Source organism: Mastigoproctus giganteus, chromosome 3, assembly GCF_048544385.1.
Source record: "Mastigoproctus giganteus isolate SK-2022 chromosome 3, ASM4854438v1, whole genome shotgun sequence".
Lineage (NCBI taxonomy): Eukaryota > Metazoa > Arthropoda > Arachnida > Uropygi > Thelyphonidae > Mastigoproctus > Mastigoproctus giganteus.
In genome coordinates, this window is record NC_143577.1 from 127,843,143 (window position 1) to 127,868,469 (window position 25,327).

A 25,327-nucleotide genomic window follows, 5' to 3' on the forward strand; every position below is an offset into this window, starting at 1 on the left:
GATTGCATGGGTTTTTACGTTCTTATGGTGGAATGTGTTTCCCCTTCACTGATATGAAAAACAAATACATTTTCAGAATCTTCTGTTCATTCCTGTCGTGTTGCGTTCAGTTGAGGTGATTCCATGTTCAACTGACATTTCTTGTGAACACAAAGGAAAATCATGCATAAGCGAATTCAGTTCGTGTTATACACGATATTGTTCCCCTATTTATAAATCGTGTATGATTGAATTTGTGTAGTGTAAACACATGTTATACGAGGACTGACTGTATTGATATAAAACTAAACAATAGTGGAAATAAATTTTCAACCCGATTCTAGACATTTCTAATATAAAAACATGTTAAATGAACATAAGAATGGAAAAGAGAAGTAATGTGATAAAGTGAGATATAACCAGATATAATGTGGAACAAATTAGTTTGAGTAGAACAAAGTATTATACATCTGAAAATATATTTTGTAATAAATAATCTTACAAATTAAGCCCAAAAAGTGGTTAATTTAGACTGGTGCCTGGCAATAACACTGAGGCCAAAACTGTGTGTAATATCACACGACGCCAACCAAAAAAAAAATAAAATATTGAGAAATCTGTCATAAGTTCATTTAAAAGAGTAAGAGATTACCTCAATCTTTTGTGTAGAATGCTTCCAGTCGATGCTCTCCAAATGTAAACGAATAAAATGGTGAACCAATGACATGACCGATCCGACGCACAACAGAACTGAAAACCGAGAGCCCAACCCCATCAAACCAACTCAGGAAAAACCATGAATGCTAGAAGACATTCTGTCAAAATAATTAAAATAGTTAAAGTCGGAAAACCGTATATGAGAATAAATAATTAAAATTATGGTTATAAAATTTGGATAAACACATTGACATACGAATTAAACGAAATTCGCTGTATTTTTCTCCTTAAGCAGACAACGCTCTTCAACTATTCGTCTTGATCACAGTAAGTTAATGGATTTTGAAAAAAAAAGAAAATTTTTTTTTGCTAATTAAGTTCGGTTTATGAAAATTAAAAATTAAATAAGATAAAGGAAAATAATTGCCAATTAGAATTGTCTTCTTATTTCCACTTTCTTGTCATTCTATTTAACACATCTACAGGGTGTCTCAAAAATATTGGTACAGACGTTTAGGGGAGGTGGGTTACATCTAAAGGAATGTGAATTGCATAGGAACCCATGACTGGAAATGTCATCATAAGTCGGTAGACAGCGTTGTTCATCAGTTCGCGAGAGGGAAAATTTCTGGTTTACTCATTCAACCAGTAGTCGCTGCACGAAGAGCATCCATAGATATATCAACTGTGAGCTAGCAGACATGCACCTAGTGTATGGATTAGCAGAGGGCAATGGACGAGCAGCTAAACGAAATTATGGAGAATACTTCCCAGACAGACATGAACCAGACCACTGTTTGTTTGCGTGTGTGCATCAAAATTTGGACAATTATGGGTCATTTAGAGGTAACAGGAGTAGTGCGGGCAGACAACTTTCGACGCGAACTCCCGCCATAGAAGAAAGTGTGTTGAATGACGTCCAGAATAATCCTACTACCAGCACACGTGCCTTTGCCTCAGCCTTAGGAGTGTCTCGTTGCAGTGTACAGCATGTCTGGCACGATGATTCCTTACACCTCTTTCATCTACAAAGGGTTCAGTTACTGCTCCCCCAAGATTATCCTGCACGTGTGGCTTTTGCGCAGTGATTTCTCCAAGAAAGTGTTCAGGACTTGAATTTTCCAGCCTGTTTTGTTCACGGATGAGGCTTATTTCACTCAGGAAGGCTTATTCAATCAGCACAATGCTTCGTATGTGGGCTCACGACAACCCACACGGTGTGCACCCCCATGCGGCACAACATCGCTTCGCAATAAATGTGTGCGCAGGTATGGTCGGTGACTGTTTAGTCGGCCCATACCTGTTACCATCCCGCATGAACTCCGATAAATATCGGATCTTTCTTGAACAAGTTCTGCCAGGGTTACTTGACAATGTTCCAGCAAATGTGAGAAGCAACATATTTGGTTTTAACATGACAGGGTGCCTGCCCATTATGGAAGGTGTGTTCGTGACCATTTAAACAGGCATTTTGGCGAGGTGGACCCATTTCTTGGACCCCATGCTCACCTGATTTATCGAGCCTTGATTTCTTTCTGTGGGGCCCTCAAATCTATCGTGTATGAATCGCCTGTGGAGACGGAAATGGATCTCGTGGCGAGACTCATCTGCACTGCTGCTACTGTCAAAGAAACTCCAGGTGTGTTCGACCATGTCCGCCAATCCATGCTGCGTCCATGCAGTGTTAGGTGGGTTGGAAAACTGCTAGCTTGGGGGAATACAAGGACTAGCATTAGTAGAGGCATATGATGCAAGAAAGCAAACTTATGCAGCATCAGCCAAAAAAAAAAAAAAAAAACTTCCACTTCACCCCTCCGTTCATTCGAAATACCTGTCCAGCTGAGCCTTAAATTTATTTAGGCTATCAACTTCCACAACAAGGGATGGGTGTCTGTTCCACCAACCAACTACCCGCTGGCTAAAGGCAAATTTCCGCACATCTATCCTATATCTATCTTTCCTCAATTTGAATTTATGCCCTCTCAGGTGATTATTCTGATCAAGAGAAAGAATCCCATCAGCATTGAGCATGCTCAAACCATTCAAGGCTTTGTACACCTCTATCAGATCACCTCACTGGTGCCTAGTCTCCAGACACTGTAATTTCCAAAACTTAAACCTTTCTTCATAAGAGCACCCCTTTGTTCCATTCACTAATCTTGTTGCCCTTCTCTGTACTCGTTGCAGCAGCTCTACATCCTTCTTGAAATGAGGCATCCAGACCAGTAAACAGTAGTCAAGGTGTGGCCTGACTGTTGCCTTATACAAGGGAATAATCACCTCCTTATCCCTGCTAGGAAAATTCCTGTATATCATTTATAAGACACCAGGAGCTACTCTTGAAGTACGTCTGCACTGCTCAGAGAACTTCATATCGGCCTGCACAATAACCCCCAGGTCCTTTTCATTCTCTAACACTGTGAGTGTAGTACCACTGAGTTGATACGTTGCTCTGGGGTTGCTGTTTCCCATATGTAGTACTTTACATTTGTCAATGTTAAACTTCATTTGCCACCTCTCAGCCCATCTGCTCAACCTTTCCAAATCCTTTGCAGCAGCATAGCATCAGTAGTGTCCTTAACAACCCTGCCAACCTTTTGTGTCATCTGCAAACTTGGACATTAAGCATGATATACCATCATCAATATTATTTATAAATACAGAAAACAATAATGGACCCAACACTGCACCCTGAGGGTCTCCACTAATAACATTAGTCCAAAATGAGCAGTGTCCACTGATTTTTTTTTTTTTTATGTAAACATGAAGGTATTAGAACCTATAGTACTTAGTACTGTGCTTGGGTGGTGGTTGAGAAGACGAAAGAAGATATTTGTTGACATTGGACTTGAACTTCTGTAGACTGTAATTTTCAGGAAATACGTATGAAGGAAGGTTGTTCCAGAAAACGGCAGTTGAATGAATAAACAAGGACGATGAAAAGTTGATTCTATGAGTTTCAAGTTAGACAGTAAATGGATTTTGGATGGTGGCAGCATGTGTTCGGACTGTTTTGAAAGAGAGAGCAGGAATTCTAGAAGCCAATTCAGAAGAACAGTGCCCATGTAAGTATCTGTAGAAGAGGCATGCAGCAGAAACAGTACGTCTATGAGAGAGCAAGTGGAGAGACTCTGTTAGAGATGAATCATTAATTAACCTAACTGCCCTCTTCTGAATGGAATCAAGAAATTTGAGAGAGGTTTTGGGGGAACCACCCCAGATTTGGGAACAATATTCCACGGCAGGGCGGATTTGTGATTTATACAGAGTGAGCAGCTGTTTGGAAGAAAAGTAATACTGAGAGCGAAAGAGAAAACCAAGTTTTCTAGATGCAGAGGAAGCAATATTTGTAATGTGCTTGTGCCGAGAGAGATTAGAAGTCAGGGTAATCCCCAAAATTTTCCTCCAATGCCACAATGCTCCAATTTGTGCAGCAGTCTTCCATGTGCAACAGTATCAAAAGCCTTTCTAAGTTCCAATTATATAATATCAGAGTTATTCCCTGCATCCAGTTCTTTTGTGACTGCATCATAGTATCCAATCAAATTGGTCAGGCAAGACTTCCCCTTAACAAAACCATGCTGTGTCCGAGCTATAACTGAAGTCTTGTTTAGATGATCCTGCAATACTTCTTTAACCAGTGCCTCCATTAATTTTCCTGGAACAGAAGTTAAACTCACAGGTCTATAATTACTTGTGTCAGCCTTTCATCCTCCTTTGTTAATTGGGGTCACATTTGCACATCTCCAATCTATGGGTACCTCCCCTGAGTCCAAGGAAGCTCTCATTATTACGGCTAAGGGTTACCTTACTTCCTTTGCTGCCTCCTTTAATATAACTGGATAGATCCCATCCACCCCAGGTGCCTTTCTTGAGTTCATCTTCAACAATTTCTCCTCCTCTTTACTCTCAGTTATTACAAGATTATCTAGCTTACTGCCAGAGCTCAATACACCTCTGGCAATCCCCTCACTGCATAACTTCTCATGCGATGCAAAATATTCATTTAGTTTGTTAGCTACCTGAGCAGAATCATCAACAGTTGAACCATCGATGTCAAGTGGACCAATCTGACTCATCCCCTTCCTTCTAGAGTTTACATAAGTAAAGAACTCTTTGCTGTTTTTCTTTGCATTGCCTGCCAAAGATTTCTCGTAATCAGCCTTCGCCTGCCTGACCTCCTTTGTAACTTGGTTACAGATTAACTTTTATCTGTCATAGGCTTCTGTGTCACGTGTTAATTTATATGTATTCCAGGTATTCATCTCTGAAATATCCTGCATCTTGTTTTTCAGGCTTCTACTCATTCCAGTTCCAATAGAAGAAGTGCAAGAATCACTTTCACCTCTGCCAGTGGCTACTGTTAATCTATTAGTTCTTGTATCCACCCCCCGCAAGCTAGCAGTTTTCCGACCCACCCAACACTGCCTCGATAGAATCAGCAAATATTCTTGCCCTCTTTCTATTTAAGTGTATCCCATCCCTGTAGAAGCAGTCTCTCCTGTTAACAAGTACAGACCAGGCTGAAAAAAAAGTCTACCCCTTGAGCCTTGCACAATCTTTCCAGGGCCGAATTGGTCGACAAGGCTCTCATCATATACTCCCTCCTATCATGTCTCGGCAGAATTGCAGACACTTTCAAATATTTTCCTTCTCTGCCATATGTCTCATTAGCTCATCTGACATCCATTTAGGCCTAAACCTTGAACAGTATTTCTTAGTTGGTATGTAAAGTCTTTGAATGCTTCCCATTTTTCGAATTTGCTGTTGGTAACATCATCTGTTGGTCCCACTGTACAGAATTTAAATACTGTCTCATACCATCGTAGTCACCTTTACGAAAGCAATAACCCTTCCCTTTTCCGCTAATGGTAGTTACCTCTTTGAGTAAATCCCACTTCAGCACACTGTGATCACTGCCACCTAGTGTTTCCTTTACCTGCAGATTCTTAGTGCATGAAGAATCACTTCTGATAATCAAATCAAGAGTATTACTCCCTCTAATTGCCTCCCGAACATGCTGATGTAGAAAACAATCATACAATAAATCCCGAAAAGCCTTGCTAGTGTGTGAGTGACCAACCCTCAAATTCCTGTCAATATCTGGGAAATTAAAATCCCCCATTATAAGACTCTCTGATTTACTGGCCCATTCTATTTCCCTGTACAGTTTCTCATTATACTCATCAGAGTCATTAGGCCTATAGCACACTCCTACTCTCAATTTTGATCTCCCAATGTTTATGTCACACCAAACTGACTCGACAACTTCCTATCCTTTCTGTAGACGTTGTACTCCCCAAATTCCAGTTCTGCATTCCTTATATCTGTGTCACATCCCGTCTCTGATATCCCAACAATATCCGCCTTTGATGCTTTCGGCAATACCTCAAATTCATCAAATTTATTTACCAAACTCCTAGCATTGTGTACACGCAAGTATACATTTTTTTTTTTTTTTGTAGTTGTTGGCGCATAGGCTTCTGTGGCTGTAATGCACCTCCGAAGGTTTTTGCAGTACTTTGATCCAAGCCTCAGGCAGGAATCGAACCCGCGACCTTTGGGTTGCCAGGCAGGCACTTTACCCACCCGGCTAGCTCGGTCGGCTGCAAGTATACATGCACTTGTTTCTATTCTTAGCTACCCTAACACAACCCATGTGTTTACTTGTACCACAAAGTCGTAGCCACTGAAATCTCAGGAAATTAGGTGGCAGGACCTGCCAGAGTGAACTATATACTAGTGAGTACCTGGTCTGCCTCCACGGGGCGAAAGTGGGAGAACGTCGAGCCTCAGTAGTGTTCTGGCGAATGACTGGTTGAACAACGGTACATGGCATCACACATATAAAAAGTCCATACACTTTTAAATCTCTGGCTTTTCCAGTTGACTGGAAAAGCCAGTTTACATTCACCCACAATGTAAATCCCCTGGTACCGCTTGACCCTAAACACACTTTACTCCCAGCAGTCTCTGAAATATCCCGCACCTTGTTTTTCAGGCTTCTGCTCATTTCAATAGAAGCAGTGCAAGAATCACTTTCACCTCTGCCAGTGGCTACTGTTAATCTATTAGTTCTTGTAACCCTCCCCCAAGCTAGCAGTTTTCCGACCCACCTAACACTGCCTCGATAGCATCAGCAAATATTCTTGCACCCTTTCTATTTAAGTGTATCCCATCCCTGTAGAAGCAGTCTCTTCTGTTAACAACTACAGACCAGGCTGAAAAAAATTCTACCCCTTGAGCCTTGTACAGTCTTTCCAGGGCCGAATTGGTCAACAAGGCTTTCATCATATACTCCCTCCTATCGTGTCTGGGCAGAATTGCAGACACTTTCAAATTCAACTCTAATTCACGTCTTTTTTTCAACACTGACCTCTACTTGTTAAGTAATTCTGCCGGTCCTGTTCCACCTATCCTTTTTACAAAGCATTTTCCCCGTTTCCCTGACAATAGATTCACCAACAACTACTAGTTCTTGTGGAACCAGTGCATTCTGCCTTGGGGGTTGCCGCTGTGTTGCGTGATTACCAATTGCAAGCTCTGGTGTTGATATGGGCAGCTGAGACTAATAGATTAACAGTAGCCACTGGCAGAGGTGAAAGTGATTCTTGCACTGCTTCTATTGGAATGAGCATCAGCCTGAAAAACAAGATGCAGGATGTTTCAGAGACTGCTGGGAGTCATTGCGGTACAAGTAAACACATGGGTTGTGTTAGGGTAATTAAGAATAGGAACAGGTGCATGTATACTTGCGTATACACCAATGCTAGGGAAATAAATTTGATGAATTTGAGGTATTGCTCAAAACATCAAAGGCAGATATTGTTGGGATATCAGAGATATGGTGTCACCCAGATATAAGGAATGCAGAACTGGAATTTGGGGAGTACAATGTGTACAGAAAGGACAGACAGGATAGGAAGGGAGGAGAGCTTATACTGTTAGTTAAGAAACATATAAAATCCAAGCAAGTGAAGCTAATCAACATTGCTGGACAGTGCAGTGTCGAGTCAGTTTGGTGTGACATAAGCATTGGGAGATCAAAATTGAGAGTAGGAGCGTGTTATAGACCTAATGACTCTGATGAGTATAATAAGAAACTGTACAGGAAAATAGAGTGGGCCAGAAAATCAGAGAGTCTTATAATGGGGGATTTTAATTTCCCAGATATTGACTGGAATTTGTGGGTTGTTCACTAACACACTAGCAAGGCTTTTGTGGATTTATTGGATGATTGTTTTCTACATTAGCATGTTCAGGATTCAACTAGAGGGAGTAATACTCTTGATCTCATTACCAGTAGTGATTCTTCATGCATTAAGAATCTGCAGATAAAGGAAGCACTAGGTGGCACTGATCACAGTGTGCTGAAGTGGGATTTATTCAAAGAGGTAACTACCATCACGAGTAAAGGGAAGGGTTTTTGCTTTCATAAAGATGACTACGATGGTCTGAGACAGTATTTAAATTCTATACAGTGGGACCGACTGATGATGTTACCGACAGCAAATTCAAAATGGGAAGCATTCAAAGAATTAATTTTGGAAGCTACTAGGCATTACATACCAACTAAGAAATATTGTTCAAGGTTTAGGTCTAAATGGATGTCAGGTGAACTAATCAGACATATCACAGAGAAGAAAAATGTATGGGATACATAAAAATTTACATGTGACACAGAAGACTATGATAGATATAAATTGATCTGTTACCAAGTTACAATGGAGGTTAGACAGGCGAAGGCAGATTACGAGAAATCTTTGACAAAGGATGCAAAGAAAAACAGCAAATAGTTCTTTACTTATGTAAACTCTAGAAGGAAGGGGCTGAATCAGATTGGTCCACTTGATATCGATGGTTCAACTGTTGATGATCCTGCTCAGGTAGCTAACAAACTAAATGAATATTTTGCATCTAATTTCACACATGAGGAGTTATTCAGCGAGGGGAATGCCAGTGGTGTATTGATCTCTGGCAGTAAGCTAGATAATCTTGTAATAACTGAAAGTGAAGTCAAGGAGAAATTGTTGAAGATAAACACAAAAAAGGAACCTGGGGTGGATGGGATCTATCCAGTTATATTAAAGGAGGCAGCAAAGGAAGTAAGCAAACCCTTAGCCATAATTATGAGAGCTTCCTTGGACTCAGGGGAGGTACCCATGGACTGGAGATGTGCAAATGTGACTCCAATTCACAAAGGAGGATCAAAGGCTGACACAAGTAATTATAGAACTGTGAGTTTAACTTCTGTTCCAGGAAAATTAATGGAGGCACTGGTTAAAGAAGCACTGCAGGATCATCAAGACAAGACTTCAGTTATAGCTTGGACACAGCATGATTTTGTTAGGGGAAAGTCTTGCCTGACCAATTTGATTGGATACTCTGATGCAGTCACAAAAGTACTGGATGCAGGGAATAACTTTGATATTATATATTTGGATCTTAGAAAAGCTTTTGATACTGTTGCACATCGAAGACTGCTGCACAAATTGGAGCCGTGTGGCATTGGAGGAAAATTGCTGCTATGAATAATGGGATGATTGAGTGGGAGAAGACAGAGAGTGGTAATCAATGGACACTGCTCATCATGGACTAATATTATTAGTGTAGTCCCTCAGAGTTCAGTGTTGGGTCCATTATTGTTTTCTGTATTTATAAATGATATTGATTATTGTATATCAAGCTTAATGTCCAAGTTTGCAGACGATACGGAGGTTGGCAAGGTTGTTAAGGACACTGCTGACAGTATGCTGCTGCAGTGGGATCTGGCAAGGTTGAGCAGATGGGCTGAGAGGTGGCAAATGAAGTTTAACATTGACAAATGTAAAGTACTACATATGGGAAACAGTAACCCCTGAGCAATGTATCAACTCTGTGGTACCACGCTGACAGTGGTAGAGAATGAAAAGGACCTAGGGGTAATTGTGCAGGCAGATATGAAGTTCTCTGAGCAGTGCAGATGGGCTGCAAGAGTAGGTCATGGTGTCTTGTCACTGATATACAGGAATTTTTCTAGCAGGATAAGGAGGTGATTATTCCCTTGTATAAGGCAATTGTTAGGCCACACCTTGAGTACTGTATACTGGTCTGGAGGCCTCATTTCAAGAAGGATGTGTAGAGCTGCTGGAACGAGTACAGAGAAGGGCAACAAGATTAGTGAATGGAAAAAATGTTGCTCTTACGAAGAAAGGCTTAAATTTTGCAAATTACACTGTCTGGAGACTAGGCACCGGCGAGGTGATCTGATAGAGGTGTAATAAGCGTTGATTGGTTTAAGCATGCTCAATGCTGATAACTCTTCCTCTTGCTCAGAATAATCACCTGCGAGGGCATAAATTTTGATTGAGGAAAGACAGATGTAGGATCGATGTGCGGAAATTTGCCTTTAGCCAGTGGGTAGTTGGTTGGTGGAACAGACTTCCATCCCTTGTGGAAGTTGATATCCTAAATAAATTTAAAGCTCAGCTGGACAGGTATTTCGAACGAACGGAGGAGTGAAATGGAAGTGGTGTTTTTTTTGGCCGATGCTGCTCATTTTCTTGCATCATATGCCTCTAGTAATGCTAATGTGTCAGTGTCACTCATGCGTTGCGTCTCGTGGGGCATACTTCGAGCATCTGTTGTAACATCATGAAATGCATCCATCTCATACTCCATTGTTAATATTATGTCAAATAAATGTTTAACACTAATTACTGTCTTGTGTCATTTCTGCTTCTTGTGCCTCTGCTACTACTTTCCCGTGACGTTTTCGGTTATGAGTTCCTATACGATTCACATTCTTTTAGATGTTACCTACCTCCCCTAAACGTTTGTACCAATATTTTTGAGAAACCCTGTATATAAATTTAACCTCATTATATTACATAATACTATTACATTAAATTTTACTTAACTCCCGTGCCTTATACAAAAAAGCCATTTAATTATTTATTAATTAATTAATTGTTTATGCTCTAAAAGTGCATTTTATATTATATATAAATCTTCTAATTTTACATTCCTATACAAATTCTGCCAAATTTTATTAAATCGCACCATTTTCTATTTCTCCCTTATAAACACCTATTATTGCATCTAAGTTACACACTGTAAGCACTTATTTTAATTTCATTATTATTTTACTTCTTAATTTACTTTCATTTCTTATGTTTTACAACATACACTGTCTTGGGACTATCTTGTCCATATTTTTGCGGAAGTTCTGCTGCTTTTTTCTCCAATTTGCTCTCACTTATTTTTATATTTTTAAATTTTGTTTTCTTCCACAAATTAGAAATGCATGCACTGTTTGATACATGATCAGATGTAGTCCCCTGAACAAATACCTGATTATGTATCAATATTTATTTTTAGCTAGCACCAGATTTTAATTTTGTAATATTTCTCCCTTCTTTGTTGGACCTAAATCCCACTCTTATTAGCATTACATTAGCGTTAGCATTGTTGAGGCATATGATGCAAAAAAGCAAGCTTATACAGCATCAGACAAAAAAAAAAAAAAAAAAAAAAAAAAACTTTCCATTTCACTCATCTGTTCACTCCAAATGTTTTAGTTCAGCCTTAAATTTACTTAAGCTATCTACTTCCACAACAACAGATGGAAGTCTGTTCCAATGATTCTACAACTGATTCTATTCTACAACTGTTTTTCTCAATTTGAATCTGTGTTCCTCTCAGGTTCTTAGTCTGAGCTGCGGAAGTATCCCATCAGCATTGAGCCTGCTGAAACCATTCAAGGCCTTATAGACCTCAGTCTCCAGATGCTGCAACTTGCCGAACTTAAGCCTTTCCTCATAAGGCACCCCCTTTTTTCCTCTCTCCAGTCTTGTTGCCCTTCTCTGTACTCATTCTAGCAACTCTACATCCTTCCTAAAATGAGCCCTCAAGACTTGAATACAGTACTCAAGGTGTGAACTGACCATTTCCTTATACAACGGGATAATCACCTCCTTGTCTCTGCTATCAAAATTTATATATCATTGACAAAACTCCTTAATCTACTCTGGCAACCCCTCTGCACTGCTCAGAGAACTTCATATCTGACTGCACAATTACAACCAAGTCTTTTTCATTCTCCACCTCCCTGAGTGTAGTACCACAGAATCGGTACGTTTCTCTTGGGTTACTACTATCCATATGCAGTATTTTGCATTTGTCAATGTTAAACTTCAGTTGCCACTTTACTGTCTTTACCAACCCTGCCAACCTTTGTATCATCTGCAAACTTGTACATTAAGCCTGATATATATACCTTCATCGATATCATTGATAAATACACAAAACAACAATGGTCCCAGCACCGAACCCTGAAGGACTCCGCTAATAATATTAGTCCACGTAGAGCAGTATCCATTTATTGCCACTCTCTGCCGTCTCCCACTCAACTGTCCCTTTATCCATTGCAGTAACTTGCCCTTAATTCCATACCGCTCCAATTTGTACAGCTGTCTTCTATGTGAAACAGTATCAAAAGCTTTCTTGAAATCCAAGTCTGTGATGCAAAAATTATTTTTTGCATCCAGTTCCTTTGTGACCACATCGTAGTATCCAATAAAATTGGTCAGACGACTTCCCCTTAACAAACCCATGCTGTGTCTGAACTATTGCTGCTGTCTTGTCTAGGTGATCCTGTATCACCTCTTTAACCAGTGACTCCATTATTTTCCCCAGAAGAGAAATTAAAATGGTCTGTAATAACAGGTCTGTAATTATTTGTGTCGCCCTTTGAACCCCCTTTGTGAATTGGAGATGTATTTGCAGATCTCCAGTCCATGGGGATCTCATCTGACTCTAAAGATGCTCTCATAATTATGGCTAAGGGTATGCTTACTTCCCTTGCTGCTGTCTTCATTATAACTGGATAGATTCCAGGTGCCTTTTTTATGTTTAACTTCAGCAATTTCTCCTCCACTTTGCTCTCAGTTATCACAAAATCACTTAGCTCCCTGTTATTTGGCGCATGATAGCCTTAGATGCTGATGCGCCATTAAACTTCCAATAACCAACCAGCTCCCTGTTAGAGTTTGATAAACTTCTGGCATTCCCCTCCCTTATCAGCTTTCTGTATAACTACATTGCAATTGCTGCATTGCAATTTTAGTGTTTGGAGTTGCAATGAATTTATGTGCACAATTTATTTCTGAACATAAAATTCTGTTTTGTTCCTCCCCTGATCCTAGCGATGCTCTCATAATTATGGCTAAGGATTTGCTGACCTCTTTTTTTGCTGCCTCTCTTCTCTTCTACTTTTCTCACAGTTATCACAATATCATTCAGCCTTCACTTGGAATTTGATACACTGCTGGCATCTCCATCCTTATAAAATTCTTCATTTGCATGAATGTAGATTCAGAATACCTATTCAGTTTTTTATCAAGCTGGGCAAGATCATCAACATTTAAACAATTAATATCAAGTGGGCCAACGTGATTCATACTATTCCTTCTAGTAAGTAAAGAAGTTTCTGCTGATATTATTTGCATTCTTGCCAGAGACTTCCCATAATTTGTGTTTCCTGGCCTAAAACTACTTAGTGACTTGCATGCTGTTTATATGTACTGTAGGCATCTGTATTACCTATTACTTGATAATTTAGCAGTATCCAGTAGATTCTTTTTCTTTGCTATGAGTCTCGTTAGTACATCTGATATCCATTTAGGGCAAAGCCTTGAACAGTATCTCTTAGTTGATATAAAAAGCCTAATAGCTTCTATGAGTACATTCCTGAATGCTTCCCATTTATAATTTGTTGTTGGTATCTTCATCAGTGCATAGAATTTTAAAACTATCTGAAACCACTGTAGTCACTTTATAAAAGCCAGTGCTCTTCCCTTTTACCTTGACAGTAGTTACATTTTTAAGTAAAGCTCACATCAATTCATCCACTTGGTCTTTATCTGCAGAATCTTAATTCTGGTTCTGTTTGAATTAACTTTTTATATTCATTTTTTTTTTAATGTAAATATATTAATATATATTTTTATTTTTATTATATTCATGTTCCATTACGAATAAATTAACACATATTGCTGGATTTTCAGTAAATTTGCTTATTTTGTGCACTATGACTTGAAAATATTTACACATAATTATATTCTATAAATTTGTAACCTAAGTTGATTTGTAACCTAATTTAGACCATTCCATCTAATGGTCTAAATTATGGTTGAATTTGAAAGTGTCTGCAGTTCTGCCCAGACACGATAGGAGGGAGTATATGATGAGAGCCTTGTCGATCAATTCAGCCCTGGAAAAATTGTGCAAGGCTCAAGGGGCAGAATTTTTTTCAGCCTGGACTGTACTTGTTAACAGGAGAGACTGCTTCTATAGGAATGGGATACACTTAAATAGAAAGGGCGAAAGAATATTTACTGATGCTATCGAGGCAGTGTTAGGGGGGTTGGAAAACTGCTAGCTTGGGGGGAGACAAAGACTAATAGATTAACAGTAGCCACTGGCAGAGGTGAAAGAGATTCTTGCACTGCTTCTATTGGAATGAGCAGAAGCCTGAAAAACAAGATGCAGGATATTTCAGAGACTGCTGGGAGTCATTGCAGTACAAGTAAACACATGGGTTGTGTTAGGGTAGCTAAGAATAGAAACAGGTGCATGTATACTTGAGTGTACACCAATGCTAGGAGTTTAGTAAATAAATTTGATGAATTTGAGGTATTGCTCAAAACATCAAAGGCAGATATTGTTGGGATTTCAGAGACGTGGTGTCACACAAATATAAGGAATGCAGAACTGGAATTTGGGGAGTATGTCTACAGAAAGGATAGACAGGATAGGAAGGGAGGAGCGGTTATGCTATTAGTTAAAAAACACATAAAATCCAAGGAAGTGAAGCCAGTTGACATCACTGGACAGTGCAGTGTCGAGTCAGTTTGGTGTGACATAAGCATTGGGAGATCAAAATTGAGAGTAGGAGTGTGCTATAGGCCTAATGACTCTGATGAGTATAATGAGAAACTGTACAGGGAAATAGAGTGGGCCAGTAAATCAGAGAGTCTTATAATGGGGATTTTAATTTCCCAGATATTGACTGGATTTGGGGCCTGGTCACTCACACACTAGCAAAGCTTTTGTGGATTTACTGGGTGATTGTTTTCTACATCCATGTTCGGGAGGCAACTAGACGGAGTAATACTCTTGATTTGATTATCAGTAGTGATTCTTCATGCATTAAGAATCTGCAGATAAATGAACCACTAGGTGACAGTGATCACAGTGTGCTGAAGTGGGATTTACTCAAAGAGGTAACTACCATTAGGGGTAAAGGGAAGGGTTATTGCTTCCGTAAAGGCGACTACGATGGACTGAGACAGTATTTAAATTGTATACAGTGGGACCAACTGATGATGTTACCAACAGCAAATTCAAAATGGGAAGCATTCAAAGAACTTATCTTGGAAGCTACTAGGCTTTACATACCACTAAGAAATATTGTTCAAGGTTTATACCTAAATGGATGTCAGATGAACTAATGAGACATATGGCAGACAAGAAAAATGCATGGGATACATACAAATTAACACATGATACAGAAGCCTATGATAACAAGTTGATTTGTAACCAAGTTACAAAGGAGGTTAGGCAGGCGAAGGCAGATTACGAGAAATCTTTGGCAAGGGATGCAAAGAAAAACAGCAAAGAGTTCTTTACTTATGTTAACTCTAGAAGGAAGGGGATGAATCAGATTGGTCCACTTGATATCGATGGGTCAACTGTTGATGATCCTGCTCAAGTAGCTAACAAACTAAATGAACATTTTGCATCTACATTCACACATGAAGAGTTATTCAGCGAGGGTAATGCCAAAGGTGAATTCAACTCTGGCAGTGAACTAGATAATCTTGTAATAACTGAGAGTAAAGCGGGAGAGGATTGGAAAGAGTAATTAGAATGTAGTGCAAAATTTGGGAACTTGCTTGAAACACTTATTCTAAATAGTCAACTCAAACCAGACTGACACGCTTATTTACATTCAGGGTTTTTTTTTTTTTTTTTTTTTAGCTCACGTTAAATACAGAAGTCTGTTGATTGAATTTATAAATTGGTTATTCTTACTTTGGTTTAACGTTTAATTTATTTTTATTATTTTTTTTTAAAAAGTAGTTTTGAAACTTTTGCATTCCTTGGAGTTATTAGTGATAACTGAGGTCTTTTTTTCTTTATAAATTGTTACAATATATTACAGATGGCCCACCTTTCTCAGCTATTCAGACTCAGCAAGTTCAGCCATCTGGGAGTCCAAAACAAGGTTCTCCAGCAGAATTGGTGTCTCCACAAAATAAAGAGGTAAGATTCTCATTAAGATTTAATTACTTATTTAATTTTCTTATAATACTTTAGCCAAAATTGTAATTTTACATGGTACCAAACTTTATTTTGTATGTGTTATGCTATAATTATTATGAAATGTAAGTATAGGATTAAGTAAAAAAAAAAAGGGAAAAAATGCTAATTTAAAACTTAATTATATCTATCAACTTTGGTAGCCAAAACCGATGCCCTAATAAAATCTCATTTAAAGCTCACATTAACCAAACAATTTTTATATTTTTTGTTGGCTATACGAGGAATGGGGGCTTAGAGGCGAACAGGTATTCTGTGTGTTATCAGACACTCAGTCTAAAACACTGATGGATCCAATATCTTTCTATTACAGAAGATTTAGGAGAAGTCCGGTTGGCCTAAAATCCACTCATGCACACCTTCTCAATAGTAAGCCCTGTTATGTCACTTAGATGGCAACGAACGTGTAGAGTGGTTCTCTTCAAGATGCCCAGTCAGCGTGAAGAGGAAAAGACCAAACCCTCCAGCACAACAAAACAAAGGGCCCTCAGTCCCCAGCAGCTTTCAACCCCCCCCTTCCCTTACGGCAGCGAGAGGATCAGAGTGGAAGCAGAGAGTGCTATCTCTGGGTACAACCAGGCTGCCATGCACAGAAACTGAACTTGGCCTGTTACAACGTAAGATCGCTCATCGGTGAAGACAGGATATTAGAGCTGGAAAAGGAATTATAAAATGTGAACTGGATTCATCGGTTTGGCTGAAACAAGAAGAAATGAATCGTTTATAAGTTTATCAAGTGGAAATCTGCTGTACATCAATGGAAACAGTGAAAGGAGTGAAGGTGAAGTTGGGTTTCTGGTCCATAAAGATTTAAAAAAAACAACATTTTGGAATTCAAAAATACATCACCAAGGGTGTCAAGACTAATACTTAGGATTTCTAAGAGGTACAAGTGAAAGGTTATAATGATTTATGCGCCAACATCGAGCCACGATGATGAAGAGGTTGAAGAAATGTACACCAAAATTGAGAGTTTTCTAGATGAGCAGAAAACCCACTACACTATCATTATGGGGGACTTCAAATGCTAAGGTTGGAAAAAGACAAAACAGTGCAGAAAGGGGAAATATAGGAAATTTTGGAATTGGGGAAAGAGGTGAAAGACTTGTGGAATTTGCAGAATCTCAAGGATTGTCAGTAATGAACACTTTTTTCAAGAAAAGGATGAACAGAAAGTGGACTTGGAAGAGTCCAAAAGGATTAACAACTAATGAAATCGACTTAATCGTCACTAACAGAAGAATGATGTTACCTTCCTGAATAAGGTAAATGTTGGAAATGATCACAGAATGGTAAGATGCACAATTGATATAGATGTAGGAAAGGAAAGGAAAGGAAAGGAAAAAACTGACTCGAGTAAATAATACAAAGGTCTTTGAGATAACAGAAGACGAGAAAAAGCAGTATGTACTGAAACTTAAGAACAAGTTTGAGCTTCTGCAGACTGCTCAGGACCAAGATATCGACGAGGAATATTACAACTTTCTGAAAGTGATAAAGCCCAAGAAACCTATAGGGAAACAGAAATCCAAAGAAGAAAAAATTAGTCAAGAAACACTTGTCATGATGAACCAAAGACGACAAATGAAGAGCAAGAAAAACACTGACAGGGAGAAAATTGAGTATACTGAGTTATGCAAAGCCATTAGAAAGAGACTCAGAGAGAACATAAGAAGATTTAACATAAGAAAAGTAGAACAAGCATTAAGGGAAAACAAAGGATTTAAATCAGCAGCCATGAGCAGCAATACAAAAAGACAAATGATACTGAAACTGAAGAATAGTGATGGTGTACTTATAAATAGCAGAGAAGGCATAATTCAAAAAGCAGAAGACTACTATAGAGAATTATACAATGAGTGAGGGAATGATGCCAGCAGTTGGGAAGTGGATCGCAAATTAGCAACACATACGACATACCCGATATTCTTCCTGATGAGGTAGAACATGCATTGAAGAAAATGAAGAATCAGAAAGCCCCTGGAGAAGATGAAGTTACTGTAGAGTTGTTAAAATTGGGAGGAAGAGACATAACACAAAAACTGGCAAGGATCTTCACAAAGTGCATTAGAAAAGGTATGATGCCTAAGCAGTGGAATAATGCAATCATAGTTTTGCTGCATAAGAAAGGAGATAAATCAGAAATTGGAAATGATAGACCAATTAGCTTGTTATCCCACATCTACAAATTGTTCACAAGGGTCACTAACAGGTTAGAAAGAATACTTGATAAGAATCAACCGAAAGAGCAAGCTGGCTTTAGGACAGGATTCTCAACTATGGATCACCTTCACGTAATATCACAGCTAATGGAGAAAGCAAATGAATATAAAACACCATTATGCCTGGCATTTGTAGATTATGAAAAGACATTTGACTCCATACAGCATAAGGCAATGTTTCGGGCACTGGAAAGACAAGGCATAGATAACCCATATATTATGATTTTGAAGAAAATATATGAGAACGCTACCTCCTTTATTAGACTAGACAAAAACAGTAGGAAATTTAAAATCGAGAAAGGAGTTCAACAAGGAGACACAACATCTCCAAAGCTGTTTACTGCTGCCCTTGAGGAAGCTTTCAGAAGATTAGACTGGTCGCAGAAAGGAGTCAATGTGAATTGGGAGTACCTAAACCATTTACGATTTGCAGATGACATTGTGGTCATAAGCCGTGATCCCAAAGAATTAGAGGAAAATCTTAATCAGTGATGCACAGTTAGTAAGGATTTTGGACTAAAGTTGAATATGGCTAAAACAAAAGTAATGATGAACAAGTATGCCACAGAAAGGGGCACAATGATTGGAGGAGCAGTAATTGAAAAGGTGGAGTCATATACTTATCTGGGACAAGTTATTAGCTGTAATAATGATAAATGGCTGGAAGTCAAGAGAAGAATAAATGTTGGATGGATAGCATTCAGGAAATATAGTCATATACTGAAGAGCAATATCCCAGTTTGACTGAAACGTAAAATAATGAACCATTGTATACTCCCCACCTTAACTTATGGCAGTGACTTTTGGCACTCGCCAAAAGATTGGAAGAGAAGCTGAGAACTACACAGCGAAGAATGGAACAAATTATATTGGGAATCAGACTGTTAGATAAGAAGAGAAACACATGGATTAGGTAGAAAACTCAAGTAAAGGACATTCTAATCAAAACTAAAGAACTAAAATGGTCTTGGGCAGGACACATAGCTCGAAGACATGATGACAGATGGACTAAGAAAATAACAGAATGGTACCCAAAAGGAGCTTGAAAAAAATCCTGGAAGACAAAGGTGGAGATGGATAGATGAAATTCATGAGTTCGTGGGTTGTAAATGGTGGCCATTGCACAAAACAGAAGGAACTGGAAAGTTGCTGGAGAGGCCTTCATCCTGCAGTGGATTGAAAATGGCTGATGATGATGATACCGGGAATTCCCTAATTGTAGGGCACACTTGGATTTTTTTTTTAGGTGTGGGTCCTTTTTTTTTTTTTTTAATAAAATGTGTATAAAAGTATGTAAAAATGTATCCAGATATGAAACATTTCACATCATTCTTTCAGATTAATGTACTGAAATATATATTAATCTATAAAAGTATATAGTCATAGATAATTTTTTTATGAAATCTGCTTACTTACATTTGTTCTGGAAGATGGGTGGGATGTGAATTGTATGAAATATTTTAATGGAGCACAACTAGGTCAACCCAAGGTTGAGGTTGACCTAGTCACATTGGGTATGATGTTGGTGTGTTAAGTTTTTTTACTGCCTTGTCCGTATATTTTCCTTTTGTTCCTCTGTTGAGTCAACCACGAACCACATGCCAGCATTATATATTCCCCTCATAATTATATCCTTTTGGCCTTTATCTTTTATGTTTCAAATTCTTAATTTTATTAAATTCTTTGTTTCCCCATTTTTTTAATTGCACTTTGCTTTGGCATGTGCTTTAGGTTACAAACAAAGGCTCTGTTTGTTGTTGTTTTTATTATTTTTTTTTTTTCATGCAATTCTGATGGTTAACTCTCGATAACTAGACCAGGGTTGCAATATATGACAACATATTTATCCTTTTTGTTTATTTGTATATATTTATGTATAATTTAATTTTTTTTAATATATATATATATATATATACACCATAATTTCTATTTTTCATCTCTTTACTCTTTTCTGTATTTCTTCACTTCTGTCTTTTTTATATTCTTTTATATTTGTATAAATATATATATATATTTATATAAAAAAAAAAAAATATATATATATATATATATATAATAAGTAATATAGAGGCAATATGATAAAAGAGTGAAGAAATGAATGAATAAACAAGGACAGAAGTATAGAGGAAGGAGAACGGAAAGCATATGAATCTAAAAAATTTTGAAATTATTAAATATAAGGCAAACATACTCAAAGTTATAAACTAATAAATAATAAATTTAGAGCAGCACCACCTGACCTGTGTCTAACCAAAAAAAAAAAAGTTTGAAATATCACAAATATGATAGAATAAACCAACCACAAAATAGAAATAGATATAGGACAAACAAAGCTAGAAACGAATAATAATGACCATGTAAAATAATAATGACTGATAGATAAAATGGTATAGTTGTTAGTTGATCATCTTTGTAAATAATAAAGGGTGGGGGGAACATAAAGGGTCTGACAGGATAATGATGATAGTTGAAAAAAAAAATTTCACCTTAAAAAGAAACAGTTGGTTAAAAAGAAATAATAGTAATGATAAAAAAAATAATAAATAAAAGTGATCAATTATTGTTACAGTTCTTCAGCAACAAAGTTCCTTCTTTACCTTCTAATTACCTTCTTTACAAATTAGTTCACTGTTTGGATTGGTCCCCATTAATAAGCATTAATTACTTCTATAAGTAATTATTATAGGCTTAAACATTTCTGGGAACTTCGGTTTGCATAAGCCTAGTAATGATGTTAATAGCATACATAATCGAAAAATAATGTATATCATAATTTACAGGGAAATATGTGGAAATTGTATAGAAATAAACATTCAGAGCTAGTTATTAATTGAATCATTTAATAGTTTTTACTAATCATTGGTCTGCTCCTTTATACTACTAAACCTGTGGTTTTCAACCGGGGTGCTGCAACAACATTTCAGGGGGTGCCATGTAATTTTGGGTTTAAGTTACTAAACTTATTATTATTATTTTTTTAATTTATATGTTTATTTCATTATAAAAAGGTGTACAGTATCTTTTCAATTTTGTGGTGATCTATAATTGATGTTTACTTAGTACCTCTATATAAAGAATAAAATTATTATATACTGTATACATATAATTTGTGTTATGATGTAATTTTTATAATTATATTGTTGTTGAGTAGAGGTGTCGCAAAATAAAATAAATTACTTAGGGGGTGCCGTTATTAAAAAAAGCTTGAAAACCACTGTACTAAACAATTAAATTAATCATTTCCCCTAAATTTAATTCTTTGTAATCCCTCAACATTTTCAATGGAAGGGAAGACTGATTACTAGTAAATTAGTCTTTCCCCTCTATTTTTTTTTTTTTTTTTTTTTTGTAGTTGTTGGTGCATCGGCTTCTGTGGCCATAGTGCACCTCCCAAGGTTTTTGCAGTACTTTGATCCAAGCCCAAGGCGAGATTCGAGCCCGCAACCTTTGGGTTGCCAGGCAAGAACTTTACCCACCCGGCTAGTCCAGTCGGCTTTTCCCTCTATTAATGTTATTATTAGGTGTACATCATGCTGGTATGAAGTGCACAGAAACTTTTAATATCATACTAATTACTTCTGTTTTTATTGATGGATATTGGATACATATGATATATGAATGCAAAGCAAGTAACTGGATCTCCTTAGGATACATAAAATCAAAAGTGATAATAACTTATCACTTTTGGTTTTATTATTATTTCTTAGTAACATGACCATTTCGTTTTGAACTGTCATCATCTTACCAGTTCTGCTGTAGTTATTTACAAAGATAGTTAGCATATAATTATAGCTAATATACTATACCATAATTATACTATGGTATAGTGTACCATAGAATACCATATCATTTATTAATTAGCAATTGCATAATGTTTAATTGTATTACAGTGGCATTAGCGATCCCTTAGATTCATATACTTACATATACTACATGGCGGACATGCGAAACTCAACAGTGTTGTTTTTTATATACGTAGAATGCAAATTAAATATGTAAATTAAGAATGGCAGCTAATTGACAAGCCACTTAAGAAATATATAGAAAGAAAACTGGAAGGAGACTGATCACTAAGCCCCATATCATCTGAAGGCAACAAGGCAATAATCAGAGTAAGTGTAAGTGTTTTCAGTGTCTAACGGCACCAGGGGTTTCCCCCATCTCCGCATTCCTTTTATTGTGGGTGTACCAGTTCACTGGGAAGGCCAGAGATTTAAAAGTGTATGGATTATTGGATTCATTGAATTTATGTGTGGGGGGGAATTCGCTTGTGTAAAGATAGAGAGGGGGGAATATGAAGACTGGGGGGTTAAATGAGGAAGGATAAGGCCAATAGAGTAGGAGGCCTCAATTTGGTGTCAGCAGGGCATGCCCATGCCCTGCCAGAAGGAAGAATGGGGGTGGCGTGGGGGGAGGAAACAGTATGAGTCTCCACCCCCCTGCCAGGGTAGGATAGAAAGGGCCGGACAAGGGAGCCGGCACAGATCGCCAATAGGGCGTGTTTGCAGCCTGTTTGCAGAGTAGTGGCTAGGCCAGCAAGTTCAGGACAGCATCACAACACTGGTCCCACCAGGAGGTACATCCAGGTACAAGGTCTCTACTGACTTGTTCACAGATCGGTTGAATGCTGGCGTTGGTCATGGGATCAAGGTCTCATCCAGTTTGGTCATGGTCCTGCATCAGGCCTGGGGAGGTTGGGTCATTGCCCTTAGCCGGGTAAACAGCTCATGTGCAAAGCACGAGAGGGCCTTGTAGTGCTCCTCCTCATGTAATATAAGGTGCTCCCGTTCCTTCGGATTAAAGCGTATCTTTGTGATGAAATGACATCTGATGTCCTCAAAGAGGGGACAATCGTGCATTAGGTGTGACCATGTTTGGTTTTCTCCGCAGTGGCATAATGGGGAATCCCTGATGCCAAAAGTTGACAGCTTGGCATTAAAGGAGCCATGCCCTGTTAGAAGAAAGGTGGTGTAGAGCCCCAGTGAGAACCAGTTTGGCTGTTCGGGATACACTTGGGTAATGTCCAGGATGAACTTCCGGGTTATCTCACCTTTAGTTGAGTCCGCCCATCGGGACTGCCAGGTTTGTTGAAGATATTTGGTTAGTCGTTTCTTTTCTGCGTTGCTGTTGTTGGTCGGGTCTGTGGCGAAGCCAATGCAAGTTACACTGTTCCCTCTTGATAGTTGATATAGCATGCCACAGCGGACAATCTCCAGGTCCAAGGGTAGGAGCCCTACAAGGGCCTGCAGTGCATGTGAGCTGACCGTGCAGCATGCTCTGGAGACAGTGAGTAAGATGCTGCGCTGTATCGTTTCTAGCTTTCTTTTATTGACTGCCGTGGTTGCTTTTTTAAACCAGATCCCTGCTGCATAGCTGATGGCTGGAATGAAGAAAGCCTTTTAAAAGAAGATCAGGGTTCTTTTCCTTAACCCCCAATCCTTTCGCGAGACTCTTGCTATGAGGGCTGAGTAGTGTTTGATCTTTTTTTGTAGATATACGAGGTGTGGGGTGAATGAAAGATTTTTGTCAAAGATGATTCTTAGGTATTTTAATTCCGTGGTCAGTTTTATGGTTTTTCCTTCTATTTTTATCTGAGGTGGCCTCCTGATATCAAGGGAGCCTTTTAAAAGTATTGAGGATGTCTAATAAGGTGATATTCTTAAGTGATGATTTTTTGACCATTCTTGGAGGGTATCTATGGCCCTGTTTGCAATAGCCTCAAGTTGTGCACGATTGTCCGCCTCCAGCATCAGGACCAGGTCATCTGCGAAGGCTTGAGCATCTGCTCCGTTTAGATCCTGGTTGAGGAAGCCGTCCAACACCAAGTTCCAGAAGAGAGGCCCCAGGACTGATCCCTGTGGGCATCCCCGGAACACTGGCCAGGTGAGTTGGCTATAGGGTGTAGATACTGAGATCCTTCTGTCCGAAAGATAGGTTTTGATGCATTGGTATAAGTTGCTGGAATGTTTGCCTCCTGGAGTCTGCCAAGGACACTTGGCCACCAAAGTGAGTCAAATGCCCCGGCAAAGTCGATGGAGATAATAAGGAAGTATATACTATTGCTGTGTGTAGCTGCATTTATTATACGTTCCAGGGCATCCACGGTGGAAGATCCTCGTCGAAAGCCAGATTGCTTGGGAGAGGGGAGGCTGGTTCTTGGTAGTGAGCTTGTATCCTGCTGTGTAGTAGGTGTTCATACAATTTACTTAGTACTGGCAGTAGGGCTATGGGTCTGTATGACTCCGGGAGTTCCTGTGGTTTCTTCGGGTTCTTCAATATTAGTCTAATTCGTGCTGCTCTCCAATCATGGGGAAAATATCCTGCAGATAGGCAGTGGTTATATAAGTTTAATATAGTTGTTGGGATATATTCCACGGTCTTTTTTACAATTTCTGGCTCCAGGTAGTCTTCGCCGGGTGTTCGCTTATTTCTTATTTTTGTTGTTGCCAGATGGAGGTCTTCAAGTGTGAACGGGTCCTCCCGATGTGCTGGGCAGTAGTTAGTATTTTCCTCACAGAGCAGAAGTTGCTCAGGAGTGTGGTCTGAGGGCAGTTTCTGGAAGGTGGTATTCAGAATATTGTCTATAGATTGGTGCCAGGATGTGGTATAGTGGCCATCGGGTGTCTTTGTTGAAGATATTACTTCTCCTTTTGGTAATTTATTAGTTGCCACTTTGTATACAACCCCCCAGGGGTCCTTATTTCCTGTTGTTGAGACTAGTGTCTCCCATGAACATTTTTTCCGGGTTCTTATTAGGGCTGTGTATTTGTTTCTGACCTCAAGGTATTGTTGTCTGAGGACTTCTACGTCTGCCGCTGGCCAGGATCTTCTCGCTCGCTGGAAGCTTTTATGGCGTGTATTTACTTCATTCCACAGTCTCTGAAGCTCAGGGCACCACCATGGGACTGAACCTGCAGATGGTTTCTTTCTTTTTATAGCTATGTTTGAAGCCTCTGTGATTAGACTTACTATAGCACGCTGATGCTGGTCTGGGGTGAGGTTTGTGCTGTCGAATGCTTCAACAGAGTATGTCAGTGCCTCCCGAAATTGTTCCGTTTGCCTTGGCTCTGTTGAGGATTGTTCTGGGTGTGGGTGGTCTATTGAGG

General features: G+C 38.8%; 1 protein-coding gene across 7 annotated transcripts in view; it reads left to right on the forward strand.

Annotated features, from left to right (window-relative positions):
• The window catches only part of LOC150088264 (ralBP1-associated Eps domain-containing protein 1-like), a 791,977-nt gene that overhangs the window by 295,075 nt on the left and 471,575 nt on the right, over nucleotides 1-25,327 (forward strand). For all 7 annotated transcript variants that reach the window (XM_090369416.1, XM_090369413.1, XM_090369418.1 and 4 more), the window contains exon 10: nucleotides 15,842-15,942. In XM_090369416.1, the coding sequence (XP_090225542.1) occupies nucleotides 15,842-15,942 (101 nt within the window). The remainder of the gene's footprint in view (nucleotides 1-15,841; nucleotides 15,943-25,327) is intronic.